Below are 21,826 nucleotides of genomic sequence, written 5' to 3' on the forward strand. Positions count from 1 at the left end.
AATTTACAAATTTATAAAAGATTGGACAGTAATAATCTGCCTGAAATTGTATATTTCTTGATGGACATTCATAAAAATTGAGCAATTTATTTAATAATGGTATCATAAATAGTATTGCTTTTTGTGTTTAGGAAAAGGTATCAAATAATTTAAAAGTCACAAAGTTTATTTCTTCCTTTTCTTGATAATGTATAAGTATACATATAGATATATGTATATATGTATATACATATACATACTTTTCATTAGCAAAATTGCTTCACATACGATTTAATATACTTTGAATTGATCGCAGATTTGTTATTTCTCTCTCGAGTTCTCCACCATTAGGTTTACTAAAGAGAGTTGTTAAACATTTCGAGATAACATCTTGACATTTTGTTATTATCTTTCTCCTACAATAAAAGAAGTTTTGAATTAGTTTAACATAATTTTGATAGTAAATTAAAGAAATTTTTACTTAAATTAAATTACTTTTTTTAGTCTTAAAGTAAAAATTTTATTTTAATTTGTAGAAATTTGTTTAGTTTGCTTCTAATTCTATAATGAAGTACGATTAAAATTATAGTTTGTAAATAATACTCACCTGACAAAGCTATTTGTTACAGTCATGTTTTTAATGAAATAATTTACCAAATTTGCTGTTGATTCGATCAGATGAAATTCGTTACCTTCATTTAACCAAATGCGGGTATTTTTACCAATCATTCTAAAGACAGATAATTTGTTCATGAGCAATTTAAGGTGAGCAGTTTGCAGTAAACGGAACAGAAATTTGCGATTTAATATACTTACTTATCATATATGTCTAAAAGATCTTCCATTGCTACTCCCAATTCCAGAAAAGAAGTTATAATACTAGTATTAGTCACTTTATATTTACATGCTTTCATTTCCAATTGTTTTACCAGGAAATCTAAAATACGAAAATGAAAAAAATTTGTGAAAAATATTATAATAACATAAAACTTTATTATAAAATCAAATATATATAAAATATAATTACCAATTGGGAAACAATGCGGTGATCCAATATATTCTTGACCAAGCAGTTTAATTTTACACATTAAGATGGTCATTTTATCTTCATTTGATGGTTCTGTTGCATTTTCCAATTCTACAATTATTAAGAATTCGTTAGAAAGTTGAGATAAATATTGTTATATTATAAATATAAAAAATATTGTATACCATTATCAATTATGTTGGTCCAAATTCCTTTAATCAACATGTCATCTTGATGACCCGAGCAATGAATTATAGCCAGTTTGCATTCCCAAAGTTGTAAGGGTTCTGCATATTCTTCATATAACTGTAATTGATGTTACATACATAAGAAACTCGAGAAAATTCAGATTTATATGAAAAATATATTTATCAAAATTACAAACCTGTGTAATATCAAGTAATGAAGAATTTAATCTTAATTTTGCATCTGTAACTATCATCGAATCGAATAGGTTTTGCTGATTACTGATAATCTCAAGTATCTATTAACATTTGAAAAAACAAATTTATTTATTATTAGTATAATATTCTTAATTTATTTAAATATTAAAATATTAATACACGATGGAACATTTAACTTTACAACCTAGATCTCTTCAAATTATTTTTTAACTGTATGTACAAAAGAAATATAAGATCAAGAAATATAAATATAGATCACAAAGTTAGTTCCATTTTTTAGACTACTGGATTCATAATTATTAACAGTTTGGAATATTTACCTGTTGCTGCATTCTAGCTACTTCTAATTTATCTTCTAATTCACGTAAGAAAATTCCAAGATAAGGAGCATAACCAGTTTGATCGCTACGCATACATACAACCGCTCGCGCTAGATATTCGACTCTCTTTGAGAGTGATATTTCTGATCTGAGAAGATAAACATAAATTTTTATATCTTTGCACAAAAGACATATATAAGCAATATGTGTACATACCCGACTTTGGTAGCCAAAGAATCCAAGATTTTTGCTGCAGCAGCGTGATTCTTATTTCTTTCATAGAATTGCCAAAGTAATTCAGGTGCATTGACACGATTGAGATAAGTTTCTAGTGAAGGTGCAGCAAAGGCAACTAATTCACCATGAAGTCCTCTATCAATCATCCAAGTATAAATAGAAGAATGAAGAGTCTCACACGGTTCGTGTAATGCTTTGTCTATGATCTCATGTAACTAAAAAAATATTAGCATTAAAATGCATTTGAAACAATTAAAAAAAAACTTACATACAATTTCTTTCGCTGGCATTACTATAGCATTTGACGCTGTTTGTAAAGGAGGTCCTGGCTTGCTCGGTATAGTTGGCGTTAAAGGATTAGAAATGCTCTGATGATATAAATGATCTAACATCGCGGTAAATTCTTTATAAATCTCTAAACTGTAAATAAAATGGTAATACATTAAATTACTATTTATAACTATTCATAAGAATACTGTTGTTACACACCGTTTCGTAAAAGCCATATTTCCCTCTTGATCTTCTATAGGTTCATTGTTTTTATAATAATGTGAAGCAGCATTATTGGGATCTATTCTTTCTGCACAACAGATACACAATTCAAGTACACCTGTGTAGAACTGACAAGCTACAAACTGCTGACATACTGCATTTAGATTCAATCTGGGTGCTACTTCTTTACAAAGCTGTGCATATATTTAATAAATAAATAAGATTAAATATACATTGCCTTTTATGTTACATAAATAATATTACGACATACCGTTAAAGCAGATTGAAGATAACATTCTTTTTCCTCAGGATTCATGCATCCCTTGGCTTTTAGGAGAATTTCATTTGCCTACATTTACAAAGATAGTTATATTTATTATATATAATCCTTTTTATAATCCTTATAATACAAACGTTGATGACTATAATTATAAGAGATATTTATGTTACCTTGGAACAAACAGCATCTTCAGATCTATATAAATTGGGACAGATTTCTCTTAATTTCGCACTTACAGAATCCACTGACGCATTATCTCCAAGATAACTGCAAGATTTTAACTGTAAATTACTAGAATATTTTTATAAAATTTATAAACTTACCTATCAATTAAATGAACGATGAGAAGAGAAGATATTTCGTGGCCTATTAAAATCAAATCTCTAAAAGTGGCTGTAGAAAACTGAGTAATTTGATCCTAAAAGATATCAACATAAATTTGAATTTATTTTGAAAATAAAAAAAACTCCAGAAAATTTAATAGTTGAACTAAAGTTAAATAATAATAAATAGTAACCTTCGATAAACAATTGACAATGTTATTTAGCTGATTCTCACATAATATTTTCCATAAACCCAAAACTTCACATGCATGAGTAATAAAAACTTTTAAAGCGTCCAATGAGTTTCTTTCTTCCACAATTGGTTCTTGAAAATGACTTTGAATCGTTGTTTCAAAACCATCTGTTAAACCTCTATTTGCGCTTTGCCTGTATATGCATATATAATTGGTTTTAATTTTACTTTTTCTTAATTATTATAATCTAATAAAATTATTGTACATTATTATATTGAAGAATCATATTTTGGAAAATACGTACTGTTTTGTGATATGCGTATTTCTGTTCAAGAAAGATCTTAATGCCTGTAAATGACCCAAGATCCAAGCTATCTGTGTTGCTGGTACTGTACTGGATATCTGAACAAAAGTATACCTTATAAGTGTTTAAAGTTTTAAAAATAATAATAGATTATCTCAAAATAGTTTAGACAATCGAGGAAATAGTTTATGAAAAACTGGTGTAAAATAATAATTTTTTTCTAATATTACTTACCACGCTTTTATTACTTATTGTTTCTTGTTTTATACATCTTACATTCCATATAGGACGAAGTATTCTTCCAACATATAAATATAATCCGCTATGTTTTGCGGAGAAATGTTGCAAACTAATGTCTGTGGTGAGACCCATTTGCGTGGGCAGTCGGAAGGATTGAACTCTAGAATCGAAGCTTGGCACTCTGGGTGTAGACGTACGTAAATCTGTTACGTTAAAATTTTTTCTTTCAATATAAATTAAATATATAAATATTTAAATTCTATACTGTACACAATAATATACCTGGATTTATGGTAGGAAAACTAGAATGCATATCAAATGGAGGACATATCCCTGCTATTCTTTGACCACCATACAGGAAGAATGCACGAGTTGCCCATTCCGACAACTAACAATCAAAACATACTTATTGTTAATAGTAATGGCAAACATAATGCAGAACATAATTAAAGATAGAAAATTATAAAACATAATTTTTGAAATTTATGTAAAAATATATGATTACCTGAGCATTCTGAGAACTCTCAAGTGTTGCCAAAATTAAGCATGTAGCACAAGCTTGTTCCAGGGACTGTGTTTGAAAATATGCGCGTACTGTTTCAGTATCAGGCCCACGTTGTTCTAAAAGAAGTTGTTTCAATATATCTACAGGACGAACTTGCATTAAGATGATTGCTCCCTGTAATAAAGCGAACAAAATACAAATAAATAAAAATAAACAATATGTGCATATGTCTCATATAAATATAATAAAAATGCATCTATTATGTACCTGTGCTGTTAAAAATATAAATTTCCTTGGCGGTTCCATATGTTGACGTACTAACAGAGGAGGTTCACCTTGAGCACTGCTTTGTTTCTCTATGTGTATAGCTGAATCTCTTATAATCTCCTCCATAGCCCAAGCTGGACTATCAAGTGGCAAAATACTTTGAGTTTCAGCCAAATAATTCGTGAATGGATAAGCATCGTTACTTAAACACCATGCAGTTTCTGTATCGCCACCACAAACGAGAAAAAGGGTACCTAAAAAATACTCCAATGCAATAAATTACAGTCACGTCCAATGTTATTCGTGACATTATTAAAAAAAAAAAATTATACCTTTTCGGTAATACGCCATTTGTACTTTTCGCGGTCTCATTACTGGAGCATTTGCAGCATAACCTGGTGGTAACCTGACATGTATTAATTGTAAACCTTGTGGTCTACTCGAGGGATTTGTAACTGAAGTGCAGCTAAAGTAAAAACGAGTTCCCGTTGCCGCAACAACGACCAAATTCAAGTGTACCGATTCGGATTCCATTATGGCTGATATGCTTACAAGAGGCCGAAAATTGTTACTATCCAAAGTTCTAAAAGAAATAGATTGAATTAATTTGATTTTTATTTTATCAAGTATTATATTAAGTATATATAATATTAATAAAAGCTTACTTAACAACGTGGACTGTGTTTTGTACTAAGGAGGCTTGAGACAATGAAGTGATTTTAGATGCACTACCATTATCAATGTCCCAAACGGTGATTGTGCCTCTATCACCCAAAGTATACAAAATATTACGTGAATCGTCCACAGATATTTGAATTATAGCTTCTTCCTCTGACAATGCCATGGTGACAAATGATGGTACTAGGAAGGATAATGGACCTTCCGAATGATTAATTTTTTTACATCGTTTGCCGAACCAACTGCTCTCTGCCTGTGTGCAAAAAGAAGATATTAATATAAAAATTAAGAATAAATAATAAGAACTTGGTTTTAAATTTTTAAAGATTTTCAACCTGATAATATATTTCAAATAATGATCCATTTCTACCACCGAGAAATATCCTGCCACTAGTGGTATTAGCAATTGTAGTGATTCCAATTCCATCGGTAGTAACAGTAAAAATTGGTTCTGGAACCAACTGCATTTCTGCGATCATATAAAGAACAATTAGATATTTAAAGGACAATAATTAATGAACACAAGTAAATAGAATTGTAATTATTACCTCCTCCATCATCAGGTATTGTAACACCAAGAATAGTTATTTCAACTGTTGTTGTAAGAATTAACAAGTATTTTACATAACTCTGGAAGATTCCAGCTTTGGGTTTGACTAAGCCTACGCTTATAATAGTTTCATTCAAACCATCAAAATAGGCGACATCAGACCTAAATAATTTTAGAGCAAAAATTTGAGTAATTTAGTTTTGCATGTATAAAATTATTAATTCATGTTTATCAAATTCATAATGATAATACATACTCGTTTTCATATGACCATAAATAAATATCACTGTCAATCGTGAGCCACGCTTTTGAAATTTCTGTAAAAAGACCCATCATGCAGTGACATTGCATATCTATTAAATTTTTATTAAGGATTAAATATATTTGATATTTATTAATCTATAATATAGGGACATAATAAAATATTTAGGATAATATGCGGCTCCATGCAAGAATCAATTCATAATTTAGTAGATTACAGTTGTCATGTATATTTAAAAGAAGTTGATTAGAAAGTTGAAGATTATAAATAAATGGAGTATGATATAAACCCATTTTAAAAACAATAAATTGATACATAATAACATATTTGCTTTCACTATTTAGAAACATAGAAAGGATACGACCAAAGTGTTCCATTACTTCAGAAGGCAATGGAATTTTGCTATGTATCTTCATTTGATTAATATTTGTTAAAGTTATTGATGCACCATTTAAATTGGGATAATCATGATCATCAAGACCACTGACAGTTGGTCCACCTATAGGAAATACATTAATTATATAATTATATATCTTCAAATTAGTATTTATTTTTAATTTTTAAATTTACAAATTATTTATTATGTATTCAGTAGATAATTTACCTTGTACATTATATCGCATAAGATTAATTAAAGATGGAAAATTGCTGTCTGCAATAATATGTTTATCTACCATTTTTCCAGCCATCTCTAATGAGTCTAAGTGCATTTTTAGCGGCTCCATTTCTGTAAGCGTCGTATTCCTCATTTCCTAAATATATTACTGCAAGGAAATATAATAATGACACAAATAAACATGCAAATTAATATTAAATGACAGTATTATATAAATATTAGAAGTTTGAAAGTGATAAACTTTATTCTTTTCAGAGTTATATCTGGTATTAAATAGCACATACACAAAATAATTAAAACATAACAAAAATGAGACGCACCTTATTTCTAATGGAGAGAGAAGGAGGAAGAAGCAAAAAAAAGTTAAAAAGAATAAACTTGTTATGTGATAAGTAATACCGTTCTATAAAGTTATAGGTTAAATTATAGGTTAAGTTAGACTTGGAGAAACGTGCATCTTTCGTCGAAATTATTAAAACACGATGTCTTTGAAATCATAGAATAATGTAAAATCAAATGATGTAATCACAGCACGTACTTGATAATATATTTATATGATCTGGCTATAATTATTTCGATGTAATAAGCATCAAGTAACTTTTACCGCGCTCATTCGCGCCACACCGGCATTGCGGCTTATTCGAATTGATTCGAATCAACCAGAACCTGCCAGAATTCAGAATATCAACGCCCTTAACGGTTGAGTATGGTACTTGGTTATTCTTGTACGCAGTACGCATGCGCGTACTGCGATTAAATTGCGTAAGCTTTTTGATGAATTCACGCATAATAGAATGCTCATAAGCAGTACAGTATTTATTTATATCTTGATAAATTTTTAAGAATCTCTATACTGACATTTTATAATCTATAAATATGTATATTCATCAGGCAGAACAATAGATTTAATTATTACAAAATTCATAAGAGGTAAGGTCTGAGATTAGGAACATGGTACAATTGTAAAAGATTTTAGGGAATCTAAAGAAATCACGACAGTCGAATTTTGTATAATCTTGTATTTAAAAAATTATTTCTATTACAATCTCATATAGAGTAAATTTAATAATCATTGACAAAATAGTAATTACATATCACATATTTTTAATAAATAAAAGTTTTTAAGATAATGTTAATGATTCTAGTTAATAAAAAAATAATATGATATAAATATTACATTATACAATTATAGTTGGATCCTATTGCAGAAATTATTTCTTGAAAAACAAGTTTGATGAAAAGAAGTATTGTTATCTAAATTGTTGTGTCAAAACTGTTAAATAAAATTTCTATACATGATATATGCAAATTAATAGAAATGCATAATTAAATGATAAAGAAATTATATAAGAAATTATATAACAAAATTAACCAAGCAGAGAAATATTCGACCGATAATGTGTTAACACAAATTAAATAAGAATACCTTCAAGGTCGCAGCTAGATCTTAGTGCTTATATTTATTCGTCTGAAAATTAACCAACTAATTAAAGTTGATTAAGATGAATTGTATTCAATCACAGATCGAAAATTAAACAACTTTTTACTCAATAAGAGAATGTCAAAAATATTTGTAACTTGTACAACTTATATTAGCACCTCAAAGCTATCATTACTGCTACTATTACTGCTAGATATAGAGGAATGTCTAGTCAGTTGTGACGAATGGGATTTTGAACGCCATTGAAGTCTATCATCTATATAATTCTGTAAAGGAGGTTTTGCTTTGATGTCTAAGGTTGTAGGTCGTTTAGTGGGGTCTTCATCCAACATCATTTTGAGCAAATTATACTACAAAAGAAATATTTTATCATATATTTTCATATATCAATAATATTAATTAATGCATTATACGTATATCGAATGTAATATATGAGATAATTGATGTATTGTTTCAATTTCTTTACCTCAGCAGGATAGTTCTCCGCAAAATCTTTCGGAAAAATGGATTTTTTTAGATTTGATAGCGCCTCTACTCTCTCCATGTCAGTAAAAAATGGTATAAGAAGCTCAAAAAAGATTACTCCCAAAGAAAAAATATCCACTTTGTAGTTGTAAATTTGGCCGTTCATTTGTTCAGGTGACATATATGAATGTGTACCAACACATGCGGTATGTATGGTGTTTTTGAAAGAAACATTCTCATTTTCAGTTGCGGGTGTGTGAGCTCTATCGCAACCCTCAGTCATCGCAGTCACGAGACCAAAATCACCGATCTTTATCTTATCATCATAAGCGAAAAATATATTCGATGGCTAAAAAACAAATTTTTCAATTACAAAATAGAATATTGTAAAACAAGAGATTGTTATCATCCACATCTTAAAATAGACTTACTTTTAAATCTCGATGAATCAATCCTTGCAGATGTACATACTCTACAGCATCCACTATTTGTTGAAAAATATTTAGTATCAGAAAACCATCTCTTACTGTATTCTGCTTTAGCCATTCTCTCAGACTAAGTCTTTGGCATAATTGCATCTGTATATATAGGAACATTTTCGTCGAATTTCGCGAGTTTGATTTTTTATTTAAGTCTAAAGTAAACGATTTTTGACGTTTATGTTCTTTCTTTTCTGCCTCAACATTATTATCAGTTTCTTCAAACACAATACTTTCGGAATGTTCAGTTTCATTAACATTAGACTCCTTTTCAGTCGTACTCGACAAGGAATTATCAGTATTGTAAGTGTTGATGCAAATTGAGTTGTCATATTGCTTCTCGTTTGATCTTTCAAATGTGATATATGAATCATCATTTGCATTCACATTATTCAAATTTAAAGCTTCACATGCACTTTCTATAGAAGACTGAGTTTGTGAAACATCAATGCACACAGAATAATTAGGTTTAGTCTCAGTCTGAGTTATTTCTGAAAAAAAATCAGTTGAACACTTCAGTTTATCAGTCCATTGTTGATCATGCTCTTCCTGCCATCCACTAGGAGGACATTCTAACCAAGCGTTGAAGTATCTTACAATATTGGCATGTTCCAATTTAGCTAAGGCTTTTACTTCTCTCATGACACGTTCTCTTGAATCTTGACTGCAATAGCATTTTTTTCATAAAAATTTTTATCCAGTTAAAGTCCTACTATTATGATCATACTTATATAAACGCAACTTGATTATTTTAAATTTAGGAGTTTTAACAGACTGCATTATTACAAATAAATTACAGAAAATTTTATAATTTTTTACTTTTTTGATTGAAATAAAACGTCATTAAACAATACAGCAAAAGAAGTTAAAAAATCTTTCTTTTAAATATTATAATTTAAAAGAAAATCAGGATACAACAATGTATGTTTATTTTAAATTAAAATTTTATTTTAAAAATATTCTATTTTATATTAAATTTTACTTAAAAATGTACTGTCTATATAAGATCAATAAACAAAATAGAATAATTAAGTACTGACCTATTTGGCAAAGCAATTCTCTTAACAGCATATGTACAATCATCAATTTTGTTTCTGGCTTCAAAAACCACACCATATCCTCCTTTTCCCAAGCAATCAATTGGCTCAAAATCCGTTAGAAAACGCGATTTAAAGTTATTCACATTTTCATCATCATTAATAGTTGTATCACTTTTCTTGGTTTCTATATGCCCTTCAATTATCGGAAGCTGAAACATGTAATATTCATTTAATTAAAAAAAAAATATAAAAAGAAAAAAAAAATAAAAAGCTATTAAAATAGCAAGGTAATATAAAAGTATGATACTAATATGAAAGCTTACGCAGTTTACTTACCGGAAGTACGGTAGCTTTAATAGATGCACTTATATTAAATGACCGTGACATAAAATTTAATAAAACGGCAGTTGTAATCGTAAGTAATAAAACTTCTTTCCTAGTAACAAAAAAAAAAAGAAAAAATATAATGAACTATTTCATTTTATGTAAATAATAAGAACTTTTTAAGGAACTTACCACCAATACCAAATTGACATCACAACTTGGGCAGGTACAACATTATCCTCTTGAGTATAAATTAACATGGGTTTTTTCGTGGAGATAAGTAAATTATCAGAATTGCTATGATTACATTGCTTGTTGGTAGTTAATTGATTTGATGAATATAAATAAAATCCATTACCTATAAAAGAAAACAAATTAAATTATAAATTCGTTCATATCTATAGTTATTCTATCTTATATTATAATTTTTATAATTGTATATCAACAATTTTAAAGATATTGTTTACATATGTCTACATATTACTTACCATTAATATATTCTGAATTGTACAATACAGACAATGCAATTGCATTTTGTGTTTCATTTGATTTAGTAGAAGCTTCATTACTATCATTCTCATTCGGTAAAGTATTTATAATAGCAGTTGCTAAAATTTTAAAGCAATAAAAAGTGTCAACTTTGCAGATATAGTGTAACATAAAATGAAATGTGTGAGAAAACTTGAATTTGAAAGTGCCTTACTGGTTGCTGGATATGGCTGCCATGGATATTTTATGTGTTGACCATGTTTCAAATCAAATAAATTTTTGTCAGAGTGACTTTCTTGCACATATAATTGTCTTTCATGCATGCCTATATATAAACTTGGTTTAATTGTAGAATATTCTGATCCCCAGATCCACTGAGAGCCATCAAATAAATCTACTTTTTCCAATGGCCCTGAAGTTATAGAAATTTTGGATGCGTCCTCGCGCCATATTTTAACAATTGGAGAATCAAACTAATAAAAATAACAAATTATTTTCAACTTATTTTACATAATAAAAATTATAAATAGTATACTAACCTTGTGTTGCCACAATTTAATGTTAGGATTATTCTTATCGACACCCCAAATCAAACCTTCTGGAATAACCACATTGATTTTTATGTCTGGAGCAGTGTCTTTATTGGAACAAGAAACATCAGAAGGTATTAATTCTAAATCATATTGTCCAACGCTGAAGTTCCATCTAACCATTATTAAACAAAAATATTAATTGGCATATATCTTATTTTCTAATAAAAAATAAGATTGTGAGAATAAAAATATTATATAGTTTACCTTTCACTACCTGTACGAGCTTCTACAGCTCTTACAGTTTGTTGAAAACGTTGAATAATAAGTACATCTCGATCTTCATATTGATGATCTGTGTTGTTGTTGCATTCAGACACTTTACAGTCATATAAAATTTCCCCTGTATCCACTACTACACCTATTTGAAGGTGAGGAAATGTTTCTTTTTATGTAGTATTAACAAATTTAAATAAAATGTAAATATATCAGTTTTTCAAAAATTTTCTAATTGTTAATATCACAAACTTTTATACAGTTTGAGATTAAAATTAAAATTCTATTAAAAAACTGTGATAAAGTTCGCTTAAATAAAATCAATTCAGAAAAATATGCTTTTGTTAACTATTTTTTTTTTAAAGTTGTTTATTTAGCTCTCTTAATACTTATCATATATAAATAATATATTCATTATAAAAAATCAATAATAAAAATTAATCTAAGTTACAAAACTTACCATAAGAATGTAATTCTTTACCACCTGAAAAGACTAAATCATTAGAGAAATGAAACGAAGAATGCAATAACTGATCTGCTGATAATGGCACTGTTTCCAAGTTTTCTCCATCAAATTTATATAAACCACCATTCAAAGATGGGATCAGCCGTACCCATTGTCCATTATTGTTAAGCTGTAAATCAATATTGCACATTAACATTTTATCTCAGAGAGTAATATATCATTTACGAATAACAAACAACTTATAATAATATAAAGTATTGGAAAATATAATGGAAGCACTCTTGTGAAAAAATTTTCTTACTTCTTTGCGATGAATACTGGATGATAACATTGGTCCATCTGGAGGCTCTAAGGTCCATAGTATTTGCCCATTGTTGGCAGCATCAAGGGCTGATATCTTTCCATCCAATGTATTGACAAATACCAAACTGGTGAAACAATATACAGCTTTTTTAATATAGAGGTATGTCAAAATATATATTTTATTATTCAATTCTAACTTTCAAGTTATATGTTGGTTACTTAATTATGAATCATTCTGTAAGCCATAGAATTTCTAAATCTTGTGACCTCTTCAAAAATAAGTAATAATTTAAAAAGATACTTGTTTATTATTTATTTATAGATGCTAGAAATTTTTAACTTTCTTGAAGACAGGTTAGAAGGTTAACAAGCTGACAGATTTAATCAAATTTTCATTATTTTATCTCCATTCAGGATTTTTGAAAGACTGAAGGATCATTCCCATTCACAGATTTTGTGGTTATGTACAAAAGCATATAGAATATTCCGGAAGAGCAACAAGTATAGAAATAAAAAAAATATAGGAAAAATATTCGTGGCAGATTCGATTTACTTGGGAAAAAAAAGATTATTGGTCGGAATCAATTACCTGCGTGTATGCTCGAGTTTTTGGCCACATAATCTTAACGTATCTTCAGCGGAGACGAAGGAATAAATAATCGTGATTAGAACCAAACAATAGAAACATATTTGTCGCCATGAACGAAACATTTTTTTATCTACGAAGCCGATCGGTGTTTGCACTGTAGCATCGCTACTGTATAAACTTTTTTCACTGTGTTAAGTTTATTGTTGAAAACGATTGACAAACGCGCATAAATCGCATGACACTGACTGACACATCTGGACACGTCCGCGGTCGGAGCAGGTCGGAGCAACACATCGAATTGATGACGATGTTTTGATCACAGAAACATATACCGTATGTGCCGTAATACTGTGTATGCGCATTAGGTAACACTTGGGTGTTAGTCATGGGTAAATAATTTGGAAGATAAATGACAGAAAAAATTACTTATATAGAAGGAAAATAATATTAAAAACAATAATTAAAAAATGATTATCTAATAAATAACACAGTTTATAATATCATAATTTAAGTTTATTACTTATAATGATTTACTTGAACTTTCTTTATAAAAATATTTTTTTTTAAGTTTGAATTTATAAAATTTTCTTTTTCTACGCATACGTCATGAAAATTTGTCCAAGATTGATGGTAGGAGTATGTTGGAGCATGCGACACGAACAAACCTAAAGGTTTATTTAACGCTACAATTTAAATGCTTCGAAACGTGTGATTAATCGGAACAAAAAATTTTACGAATTAATTAATCAAAAAGTGTTTGTAGTGATAAAGGGACCGTAACCAATAGAATATTTTTACAGATAAGTCTAAATATAAGTATTAAATTGTAATGCATTTAGATTTTATAAAAGCATTAGCTATGTTTTATTCTTACATTTGAATGTGTCATTGATGAATTTCTATCTTTCTTTTATATATTTTTATCTTAACTTTTTTGTTTATGGAAATATAACATTTATTACACTTTACTGATTACAAAAAAACTTGTTTCGTCCGAAATCAAATTCCAATCGGTCGCTAACGAGGAGATCGACGTGATTCGTCATTCCACCGCTAGATGTCGCGATAACGACACCAAGGCGCGACGACAGATGGCGCCACAATGAAAATTTCATAGTCGCCTGCGTGAAACGGAGATCGAGCGAAAATCGCAATTGTCAGCTTCGTCGGAGCGATGTCAGAGGCTCTGTAATATCCATACGATCGCTCAACGGTTGCACGAGGTCACGTCTCTACGGCGGGATCCGCGAGATTCGGGTCGGCCCGGGGATAAAAAAGAAAAGGGGAATTTGTGATCGCGTGACTCACTTCCGCCGTCTACGTCACCGTTTGCGCAAAGAGATTCGTTCGCTCGACCGCACGCTACGCGACAAGGGCCCTGCTGTGGTATTTGGTCGGGCACCGCCTGGATTCGCGCGTGACGTTGCTGGCCCGTGATTTCCTCGTTGTTGGGAAGGAGCATTCGACGATGGTGAGTATGACTACCGCGCGAGCGTGTTGTGCCGTTCGCGCACGAGTGCAGAAGCGCATCGACCTGACTCGCACATGACGAGCATGCGTCTAAACGAGTCCGCTACGTGCGTATGTTCGCAGGCGTCTTACTCCGAGGATCAGCTGGCCGGTAAGTGGAGGACGAACTGTGTAACAACGGCTGTGCGGCGAGACCGAGAGAGGCTCGCGATTGCGAACGAACGAGTGAGGGAGCGAGTCGGCCGATGGTCCACGTCGCGCCGCGCTCTTTTCCCCGGGCTTTTAATTCAGGTCAAGAGTATCCTCGCCTTTTTAGACGCACCCTTGGCTCGCGTGCACGCGCGCGCACGCCTATCGAGGACTGCCTTTTATGGTCCGGTATTTGAAAGCAAGCTGCCGTTGCCGCGGGCGTTGTAGAGGATTTAATCGCGCTCCAATCTTCTCCGAGAGACTTTGCCGATTATTCTTGTTTTACTCGCGAGTATACGAGTCATGTGCGTTGTCGATGTAAGGCGCGCTTAGGGATTGACCGATGTAAGACATTCCTGGTGTCCTGGCATTGTTGTTGTAACAACTGCTAAGTGATAAGCCTTATCTTTCTTCATAAAAGTGTCAAGATGTACGGTTATAGCTATCAGGAGCTGGCTAATAGAATGATGTCGTCCATGGAGGGTAAAAAAATGAGCCAATTATCAGGCACCCTGAGATAAATGCTTTAATTATAATATATTTTAAAAGATGGCAAAAAGTTACAAGAACTCTATCTCATTTTCATTTTTTTTAAGTTTTACTTTGTTATTTATAATTTTTTTTTTTTATATCTTAAAATTATTTTTATATGTAAGATACGAATTAAACGCTTGAAAGTGATTAAAAATAAGTGTACTGCTGCAGAGTTTCAGGAGGCGTTTCAGTTGTTTGACAGCCGTGGGGATGGGAAGATCCATGTGTCCCAAATTGGTGATGCATTACGTGCGCTCGGTCAAAATCCGACCGAGTCGGACGTGAAGAAGTTCACTCATCAGCACAAACCGGACGAGCGTATCAGCTTCGAGGTGTTTCTTCCGATCTATCAGGCGATCAGCAAGTCTCGTACTTCCGACACGGCAGACGACTTCATTGAAGGCCTGCGTCATTTTGATAAGGATGGAAATGGTTTCATATCTTCCGCGGAATTGCGACACCTTTTGACGACACTCGGTATGCATTAATCCTTCAATCCCCAAGCAGAGCAAACCGTTTGCCCCAGAGATAAACAGTAGAATTATAATTGTTTTATTATAATTATAACTTTAAAGATTTTATATTGATATAAATAAGAATAAATGAATAATAGTATTATAATTTTCAACATCATAAACATGTTATTATATGAAAATTTGTTTGAGGTCAGCTTTTTACTCCACATGGAAACTTAAAACTGGGAAATTAAAGAATCAGAGGAATTGAAAGATTAAACGCACTTTCCAAGAGCAAAGATACGCATGTACGCATAACTTTTATTATATGTACCATTGCAGGTGAAAAACTCAGCGACGAGGAAGTGGAAACGTTACTGGCGGGTCACGAAGATACACAGGGTAATATCAACTACGAAGATTTTGTCCGCCAAGTTATGTGCGGCTAAGCCTAATTACTTAAACGCACATAAGAGAGTATTATTATTATTATTGTTTACTTTGCCATTTATCCATCGAATCTGTTGAAGCGTTTTACGTTTGAAGTATCATATCATAGCATGTATACCTATATAGCGATTTATCTCGAAGGAGTCCTAACGTGAACACTATTTTATTACGTACTGTGGAAAAGGAAGGTTAGTCCCTTTTACGTAAGGGTCTAAATTAGTTAAACAATGGTAGGTAAAACAATCTAGCGCATTGTGCCTTGACGTATACTCCGATTTACGAGCATTTAGTGATATCGATAGTAAGACATACGCCTATTGTGCGATCTTCAGCGAAATATCTGAATTCCGCGGACATTCCAAAATTTTTGTAAGATAGACTTTGAGAAAACTGAAGATGTCTGGCCCTCGAGGGCGAGGCTGAGCATTTTCATTTATGCTGGCACTTAATGGCCACTTGTACTTTTCTTCTTCTCTCCTCTTTATAGAGTTCAAGATATCTTCTGTGTAGTTGAAATTCATGTTCGAGGATCTTCCATCTACTGTTACACGCCTTGGAAAAAGTGTGCAAAGAGTATCCACTTTATTTATTTATGCATGAGCGTATTTATGTCTCCGAAATGCGCAAGAAAGGATTATTGTATATTGCAATAAATAAAAAAACATTACTTTAAGAATTCGTTATGCGAACTTCGTCAACTAAGTGCTTCTTATAAATAAAGCATACAGTTGTTGCAACGGTGCAATGTAATCGCATCAGTTGCGGAAGATCCTAGGTTTTCGCAAATGCCTTCCTTGACTCACCTTAGGTGAGTATTTCAAAATCAACGTCGATTCGACGATTAATATCCATTTTTACCAATATAATTATTAGATTTAATTGTAACTCTAGACATTGTATCTCATATTTGAATATTTTTATAGAAGAAGACTGATATTTTTATAATTTTAAATTAGTTGGCTAGTTTAACTGGTACATTTGAATATATTAGGATATTTTTTCTTTAGTGAAAAAGACAGTATTAATCAACAAATCATCTTTAAATAATAACGCTCGAAAGTCCGTATACCAAGTATCGTTTATTTTTGAAAAGTACGACTATAATATTTTTTTCTTCAAATTCTCAAAGTTTCTAGTTTTTGGAACACGGAATATTACTTAACAATAGCCGTCTTACCATCTTTAATTAGCTTAATTAGCCAATTAAATTTCAAAATACCAATTTTTAAGTTGCAAAATTTAAAAGTAATTATATTATTTTCTTTGTTGATTTTCTGTAAACTATCATTTATGTAAAATATTCATTTGATTAATGATTATGTAATTGTTTAATTAATATTTTTAATAAAAATAAAAAATTAGGAATGATCAGTTTTAAGTTTTGTAATTAGAAAATTATAAATTTAATTGGTTGATTTTTTTATAAGTTAATCGGAGTTGCTGAGATAGTCTTTTATTTTAAATTTTTTAACAAATACAAAAGTTTGAAAAAGAGATTTTTCAAAATTTCTGTTTCTTTTTTTTATTACAATTGTTATTGATAATTATATACATATATGTGAATATTTGTTTATTGCTATATTTCTTAAAATGACATTTCGATTTTGTAAAAATATGTTTTTACAATTCGTTTTTACGAAAGCTATAAAAGCGATGAAAGTTGGAATGGATATGCGACGCTAAAGTCGTTCGTAAAACAAAAATATATAAAAAGTAAATTAAATCGGGATTAAAGTTAATGTACATCGGTAGGATACAAGTCTGTGAGGAGTGCCGAGGAGTCTGAGCGTTCGATTTTCGAAGGTTTGAAGATTCGCGGGTGACAAGTGTGCGCACGTTGGGAGCTAGTCGCTCGTCGATTCGCGGACAGGTCCGGGTTGTCGTCACGTGATAGAACGGCAGCGCTCCGCACGCCACGGAATGGACCGTGGCTGCCCAGCCACTCAGCCAGTGTCCAGCAGTGTCGCCTCGAACATTGTCGAGTGAGGAATCACTGATACCTCGTGCGCCCTGGGGTGTTACCGAGAGCCGCCGCAATCAGTTCCCATCGTCGCCGTATCGCTACTCCAGCGAACATTTCGTGTTGGAGCAGTGCATTTAAAGCCGCCAAAATTTTACGAAGAAAGAAGTATGAGTATTAACTCCGGTCTGTCGTTAAGTAATAGTGAAAGTAGTAAAAAGCCGATAATGCCGAGTTTAATTTCCAGTAATTGGTGAGTAGCCCGAGTGCGCGAGTACACGTAACTGCGCCATTTTTGCCCTCACCTTCCCTGCGAGTCGCCATTTTGCACGTCGCGTCCTGATCTGTCCATCTCCTTTTATTTTTGTTTTTCCATCAGTACCTTTTCGTCATCACTCTTCTCCCGCTTGCCACCCTCCCTTTCCTTTCCCCTATTCGTAAACTTCGATCCGGTCTTGCATCGCACGACCATTGTCGTCGTTGCATTCCGTTTGTCAGGCGGATCGAAATACGAGGCTCGCGAGTCAAGCGCATGCATTGTGGTCGTAATGAACGTCGTTATCGAGTCGCTCGAAAGAATACGGTTGCATGAGACGACCTGGGTTCGTTATTCGAGCCTGTCCGCGCGCGACAGGACACTCTAATCGGGAATCGTCGAGGCTCGGCCGCGCGGTATCTTTCACGATTGTTCCGTCTCGGCCACGTGACGGATCCGTCTAAAAATTTATTTTCCGCACGTTACGGTACACTACGGGCGGACCTACTTGTCAGCAGGGTCAGTGGCGTTGGCTCCATCAGCTGTTCCGTTAGGCGATCGCATATCGGTTAGGGAGCCGATCGCGGATTTTTTAATACAAGACCTCCCTCCTGAACAAGTAGATCTTTTTCAAAACCGACATTGCGTCCCATCTAAATAAGTTGCTTGTAACGAAGATGACACGATTACAGTTGTCATGTCAATAGAAGGTGACTTGTCAAAACATTGCGATAGTCAAAATAAACAAAACCTTTGAAATATGGACACAGAAATGGGCAGAACATTCTTACTTCTTCATTCCTTCAACTCGCGACCTTCAACTCTCACAGCAGTCTCTCATAAAACCAGGACATTTATAGGATCGAAATCGAACCCGGAACTTTGGACGGCACTATAGTCTTCCTCGCATTTAAAATCTTATCAACCCGGAAATAGTCACGGCCTAGCTTTTTATAATATGAGATATCACTGTTACAACGCAATTAAAAAGCACTATTATACTGGATATTGTTTATTATTGTTTTACAATCAGTAATAATTGTTTTACAATTTATTAATATTTAAGAACATTGTGAATATAAATTTATCCAATATTTAAAAAAAAGAGATATAAAAAAATAGGCAGCGATTTTTTACAACAGTAAAAAAAATTATTGTGATTGGATTGAACTTTATTTTTTTGTTGCTAACAATAAGATGTAAATATTATTATTTCAGGTGACTGTTAAAACTAGTAATACTAGGTGACAATTAAAAGTTATTTTTAATCATACATTGTATATTATTGATTGTTCTCGAATTGTAGAAAAATTCTACAATTTATTAATATTTAAGATTATAGATTTGCCTAATGTTTTCTAAAAAAAGAAAGAAAAATAAGTATGGATTTTTGATAAAAAAAAATACTATGATCTTTATTTTCTTATTGCTGGAAATATTCTTGGTGGCTGTTAAAACTAATGACACTAGGTGACAATTAAAATTTATTTTTAATTACACATTTGTATATTATTGATTGTTCTATAATTTATTAATAACTGAAATTATAGATTTATTCAATGTTTTATACAAAAGAAAAAAAATAGATTTCAACATTTTTGAGCAATAAAGAAAACTACTACGATTAATCTTTATTTTCTCGCTGCTGAAATATAAAAATTCTAGGGGTGGCTGTTAAACTAGTGACACTATATAGATAATCAAAAGGTATTTTTAATCACACATTGTATGTTACCGATTGTGTTCTACAATTTATTAGTATTTGAGATTATTACGTATTTAGATTTCTATATGTTATGTGCAGATTTACTCAATATCTTTTTTTTTTATAAAAAGGGATAAGTAAAAAAAATTGGTATAGATTCTCGAAGAGACTTGACAAAGAAAACTATTGTGACTGAGTTTTATTTTCTCGCTGCTGGGGTGTAAAAGTCACTCCAAGTGGCTATGCTGGGTTAAATGCTGGGTCTTGAAGCGCAATATGATCATTTCATTAGCTAGATGGAATCCTAAGGTTTCTAAAGACCGCAGTATGAAAATTGTTTTGCCAGTCGACCACTCAATATTTTTTTATCTCTGATACCTGTATCAGATATCGTTTCGAAATGCTTTAGACATCTAATCTAAAAATGTGTTCATTTCGACAACGCTTATCTAAATGCGTAGCGATACCCGAGCACATTGTATGATCATCCGACATATAGCCGTGGAACTTTCTATACATATTTTCAACGCGTAGGATGATCTAACGGGCGGTTCTTGATTAAATCTAACGTAAGAACGATTGACCGTAACCAGCTAGAGACGTAGGAGCTCTTTCCGCCCGGGAACGTTTTCTCGCGATTAAATTCTATAAATCTCGTCCGTATTTCCGTTATCAATTGATATTCAATCAATTTCGAGATCACGCGGTCAAGTTTTCATCGTGCGCATTTCTTTCAAAAGTGTTGAAATTCGCAAATAAAGTACACAATCATTTTGCATCGTCACTTGTCAGCTATCTAATCTGCAGTTATTGAGAGCTTTCTTTTTGAGGGGAAATTAATGAATGTGTCAATAAAACGTTTGATCCGTACGCATTTAGATTTGCAATCTCATCATTTATGATTCTCGATTTCTTAAATCGTCTACGTTTACATTTGTCAACGCAAATATACTGCGGTTAACAAATTGTACATTATATATAAAGTGCTTTCCGTTATTCACTCAGAGTATTGAAAATTTATAGTGTATCTTTGGAAAAAATTTTACATAAATTTAAGAAATGCTAGAAAAATGCTAAAATTGGAACACTTTTTTAAATTTTTGCATTTGTATAGTACCTCATTTCCGCAATTTCTATAAATTTTTTGATGAACCTACAACACTGTTAAACTGTAACATTCTACTATATTTCCAAGTAGCTTGCTAGCGGAAAAAATTTCTATAAGTACAAAATTCTACTAAAAATAGAAATTTGTAGAAATTATTTTTTTTATACATTTATTTTTTGTAAAAATATTTTTTTCGTTGAAATATGTATTTAATTATATTAAAATTAATGAAGGTGTTCCAATTCTAACATTTTTTTGGTAGCTTCCTGTAGCACTTTTTAAATTTGTTTTTAATTTTTTCTGCCAGAGATGTAACTGTAGATTTTCAAAACGCATCTATAACATTCAAATGCAAAAATATAAACTAGGAGCACTTTTAAATAGTTATTTCATACCACTATCACTATGTCCCTTGTTACATTAGAATTCACTCAAGATATTAGCTACGTATGAATTCAGTAATAATAATTAACGTCGACGATTAAGCGTGATGTGACAATTTTCCTGAATGCTTTTATGGAAAGACAGATATACATATGCGCGTTCGCAGTTGCATCCGGGTTGGAATTTTCCAGCAGCATTTTTGTTCGTGTGCTCTCAGCGAGAGGGAATATTCCGT

General features: G+C 31.8%; 3 protein-coding genes across 8 annotated transcripts; 1 reads left to right on the top strand and 2 right to left on the bottom strand.

The window, feature by feature from the left end:
- Positions 1-148: 148 nt before the first annotated feature.
- Positions 149-7,349, bottom strand: LOC105200441 (nuclear pore complex protein Nup155). 5 transcript variants are annotated; one of them, XM_039455279.1, is made up of 28 exons: positions 7,217-7,344; positions 6,999-7,005; positions 6,667-6,826; positions 6,424-6,561; positions 6,057-6,153; positions 5,799-5,962; positions 5,586-5,719; positions 5,238-5,503; positions 4,905-5,155; positions 4,573-4,826; positions 4,306-4,479; positions 4,083-4,188; positions 3,795-4,003; positions 3,561-3,658; positions 3,257-3,449; positions 3,063-3,157; positions 2,910-3,006; positions 2,731-2,808; positions 2,457-2,653; positions 2,240-2,387; positions 1,947-2,182; positions 1,731-1,878; positions 1,392-1,490; positions 1,192-1,312; positions 1,007-1,117; positions 796-916; positions 587-709; positions 260-395 (listed from the first exon to the last, which is right to left on the bottom strand). In XM_039455279.1, the coding sequence occupies exons 3-28, from the start codon at positions 6,809-6,811 to the stop codon at positions 260-262; spliced, it is 3,939 nt and encodes a 1,312-aa protein (XP_039311213.1). In that variant the 5' UTR covers positions 6,812-6,826; positions 6,999-7,005; positions 7,217-7,344. The 5 variants fall into 5 exon arrangements, with proteins under 5 accessions (XP_011166316.1, XP_039311214.1, XP_039311212.1 ...); XM_011168014.3 differs by lacking the exon at positions 6,999-7,005 and having other exon boundaries at positions 149-395; positions 2,261-2,387; positions 7,217-7,349; XM_039455280.1 differs by lacking the exon at positions 6,999-7,005 and having other exon boundaries at positions 149-395; positions 6,667-6,789; positions 7,217-7,343.
- Positions 7,350-8,205: 856 nt separating this feature from the next.
- On the bottom strand, positions 8,206-13,487 carry LOC105200434 (eukaryotic translation initiation factor 2-alpha kinase). Its single transcript, XM_011167992.3, has 13 exons — positions 13,081-13,487; positions 12,490-12,616; positions 12,183-12,357; positions 11,714-11,867; positions 11,456-11,621; positions 11,131-11,389; positions 10,916-11,035; positions 10,620-10,785; positions 10,440-10,539; positions 10,104-10,312; positions 9,016-9,727; positions 8,586-8,933; positions 8,206-8,469 (listed from the first exon to the last, which is right to left on the bottom strand). The coding sequence occupies exons 1-13, from the start codon at positions 13,200-13,202 to the stop codon at positions 8,266-8,268; spliced, it is 2,862 nt and encodes a 953-aa protein (XP_011166294.1). The 5' UTR covers positions 13,203-13,487; the 3' UTR covers positions 8,206-8,265.
- Positions 13,488-14,183: 696 nt separating this feature from the next.
- LOC105200423 (myosin-2 essential light chain) lies at positions 14,184-16,854 on the top strand. 2 transcript variants are annotated; one of them, XM_011167981.3, is made up of 4 exons: positions 14,184-14,551; positions 14,674-14,701; positions 15,445-15,750; positions 16,071-16,854. In XM_011167981.3, the coding sequence occupies exons 1-4, from the start codon at positions 14,549-14,551 to the stop codon at positions 16,175-16,177; spliced, it is 444 nt and encodes a 147-aa protein (XP_011166283.1). In that variant the 5' UTR covers positions 14,184-14,548; the 3' UTR covers positions 16,178-16,854. The 2 variants fall into 2 exon arrangements, with proteins under 2 accessions (XP_011166283.1, XP_025988357.1); XM_026132572.2 differs by lacking the exons at positions 14,184-14,551; positions 14,674-14,701 and adding an exon at positions 14,714-15,222.
- Positions 16,855-21,826: the final 4,972 nt, after the last annotated feature.

The sequence above is a fragment of the Solenopsis invicta genome, chromosome 11 (assembly GCF_016802725.1).
Source record: "Solenopsis invicta isolate M01_SB chromosome 11, UNIL_Sinv_3.0, whole genome shotgun sequence".
Taxonomy (NCBI): domain Eukaryota; kingdom Metazoa; phylum Arthropoda; class Insecta; order Hymenoptera; family Formicidae; genus Solenopsis; species Solenopsis invicta.

What these genes read in the sequence shown, in the direction of transcription:
- LOC105200423 (XM_026132572.2), top strand. Translation starts at nt 15,168, where the DNA reads ATGTACGGTTATAGCTATCAGGAGCTGGCTAATAGAATGATGTCGTCC. An exon ending in AATGATGTCGTCCATGGAGG is followed by an intron (nt 15,223 to 15,444) that starts GTAAAAAAATGA and finishes GTACTGCTGCAG; the next exon opens with AGTTTCAGGAGGCGTTTCAG. An exon ending in ACACCTTTTGACGACACTCG is followed by an intron (nt 15,751 to 16,070) that starts GTATGCATTAAT and finishes GTACCATTGCAG; the next exon opens with GTGAAAAACTCAGCGACGAG.
- LOC105200441 (XM_039455278.1), bottom strand. Translation starts at nt 6,811, where the DNA reads ATGAGGAATACGACGCTTACAGAAATGGAGCCGCTAAAAATGCACTTA. An exon ending in AGAGTTCTCAGAATGCTCAG is followed by an intron (nt 4,189 to 4,305) that starts GTAATCATATAT and finishes TTTGATTGTTAG; the next exon opens with TTGTCGGAATGGGCAACTCG. An exon ending in TTTTCCTACCATAAATCCAG is followed by an intron (nt 4,004 to 4,082) that starts GTATATTATTGT and finishes TTAACGTAACAG; the next exon opens with ATTTACGTACGTCTACACCC.
- LOC105200434 (XM_011167992.3), bottom strand. Translation starts at nt 13,202, where the DNA reads ATGTTTCGTTCATGGCGACAAATATGTTTCTATTGTTTGGTTCTAATC. An exon ending in GCAGCCATATCCAGCAACCA is followed by an intron (nt 11,036 to 11,130) that starts GTAAGGCACTTT and finishes TTAAAATTTTAG; the next exon opens with CAACTGCTATTATAAATACT. An exon ending in TTAAAGCTACCGTACTTCCG is followed by an intron (nt 10,313 to 10,439) that starts GTAAGTAAACTG and finishes TACATGTTTCAG; the next exon opens with CTTCCGATAATTGAAGGGCA.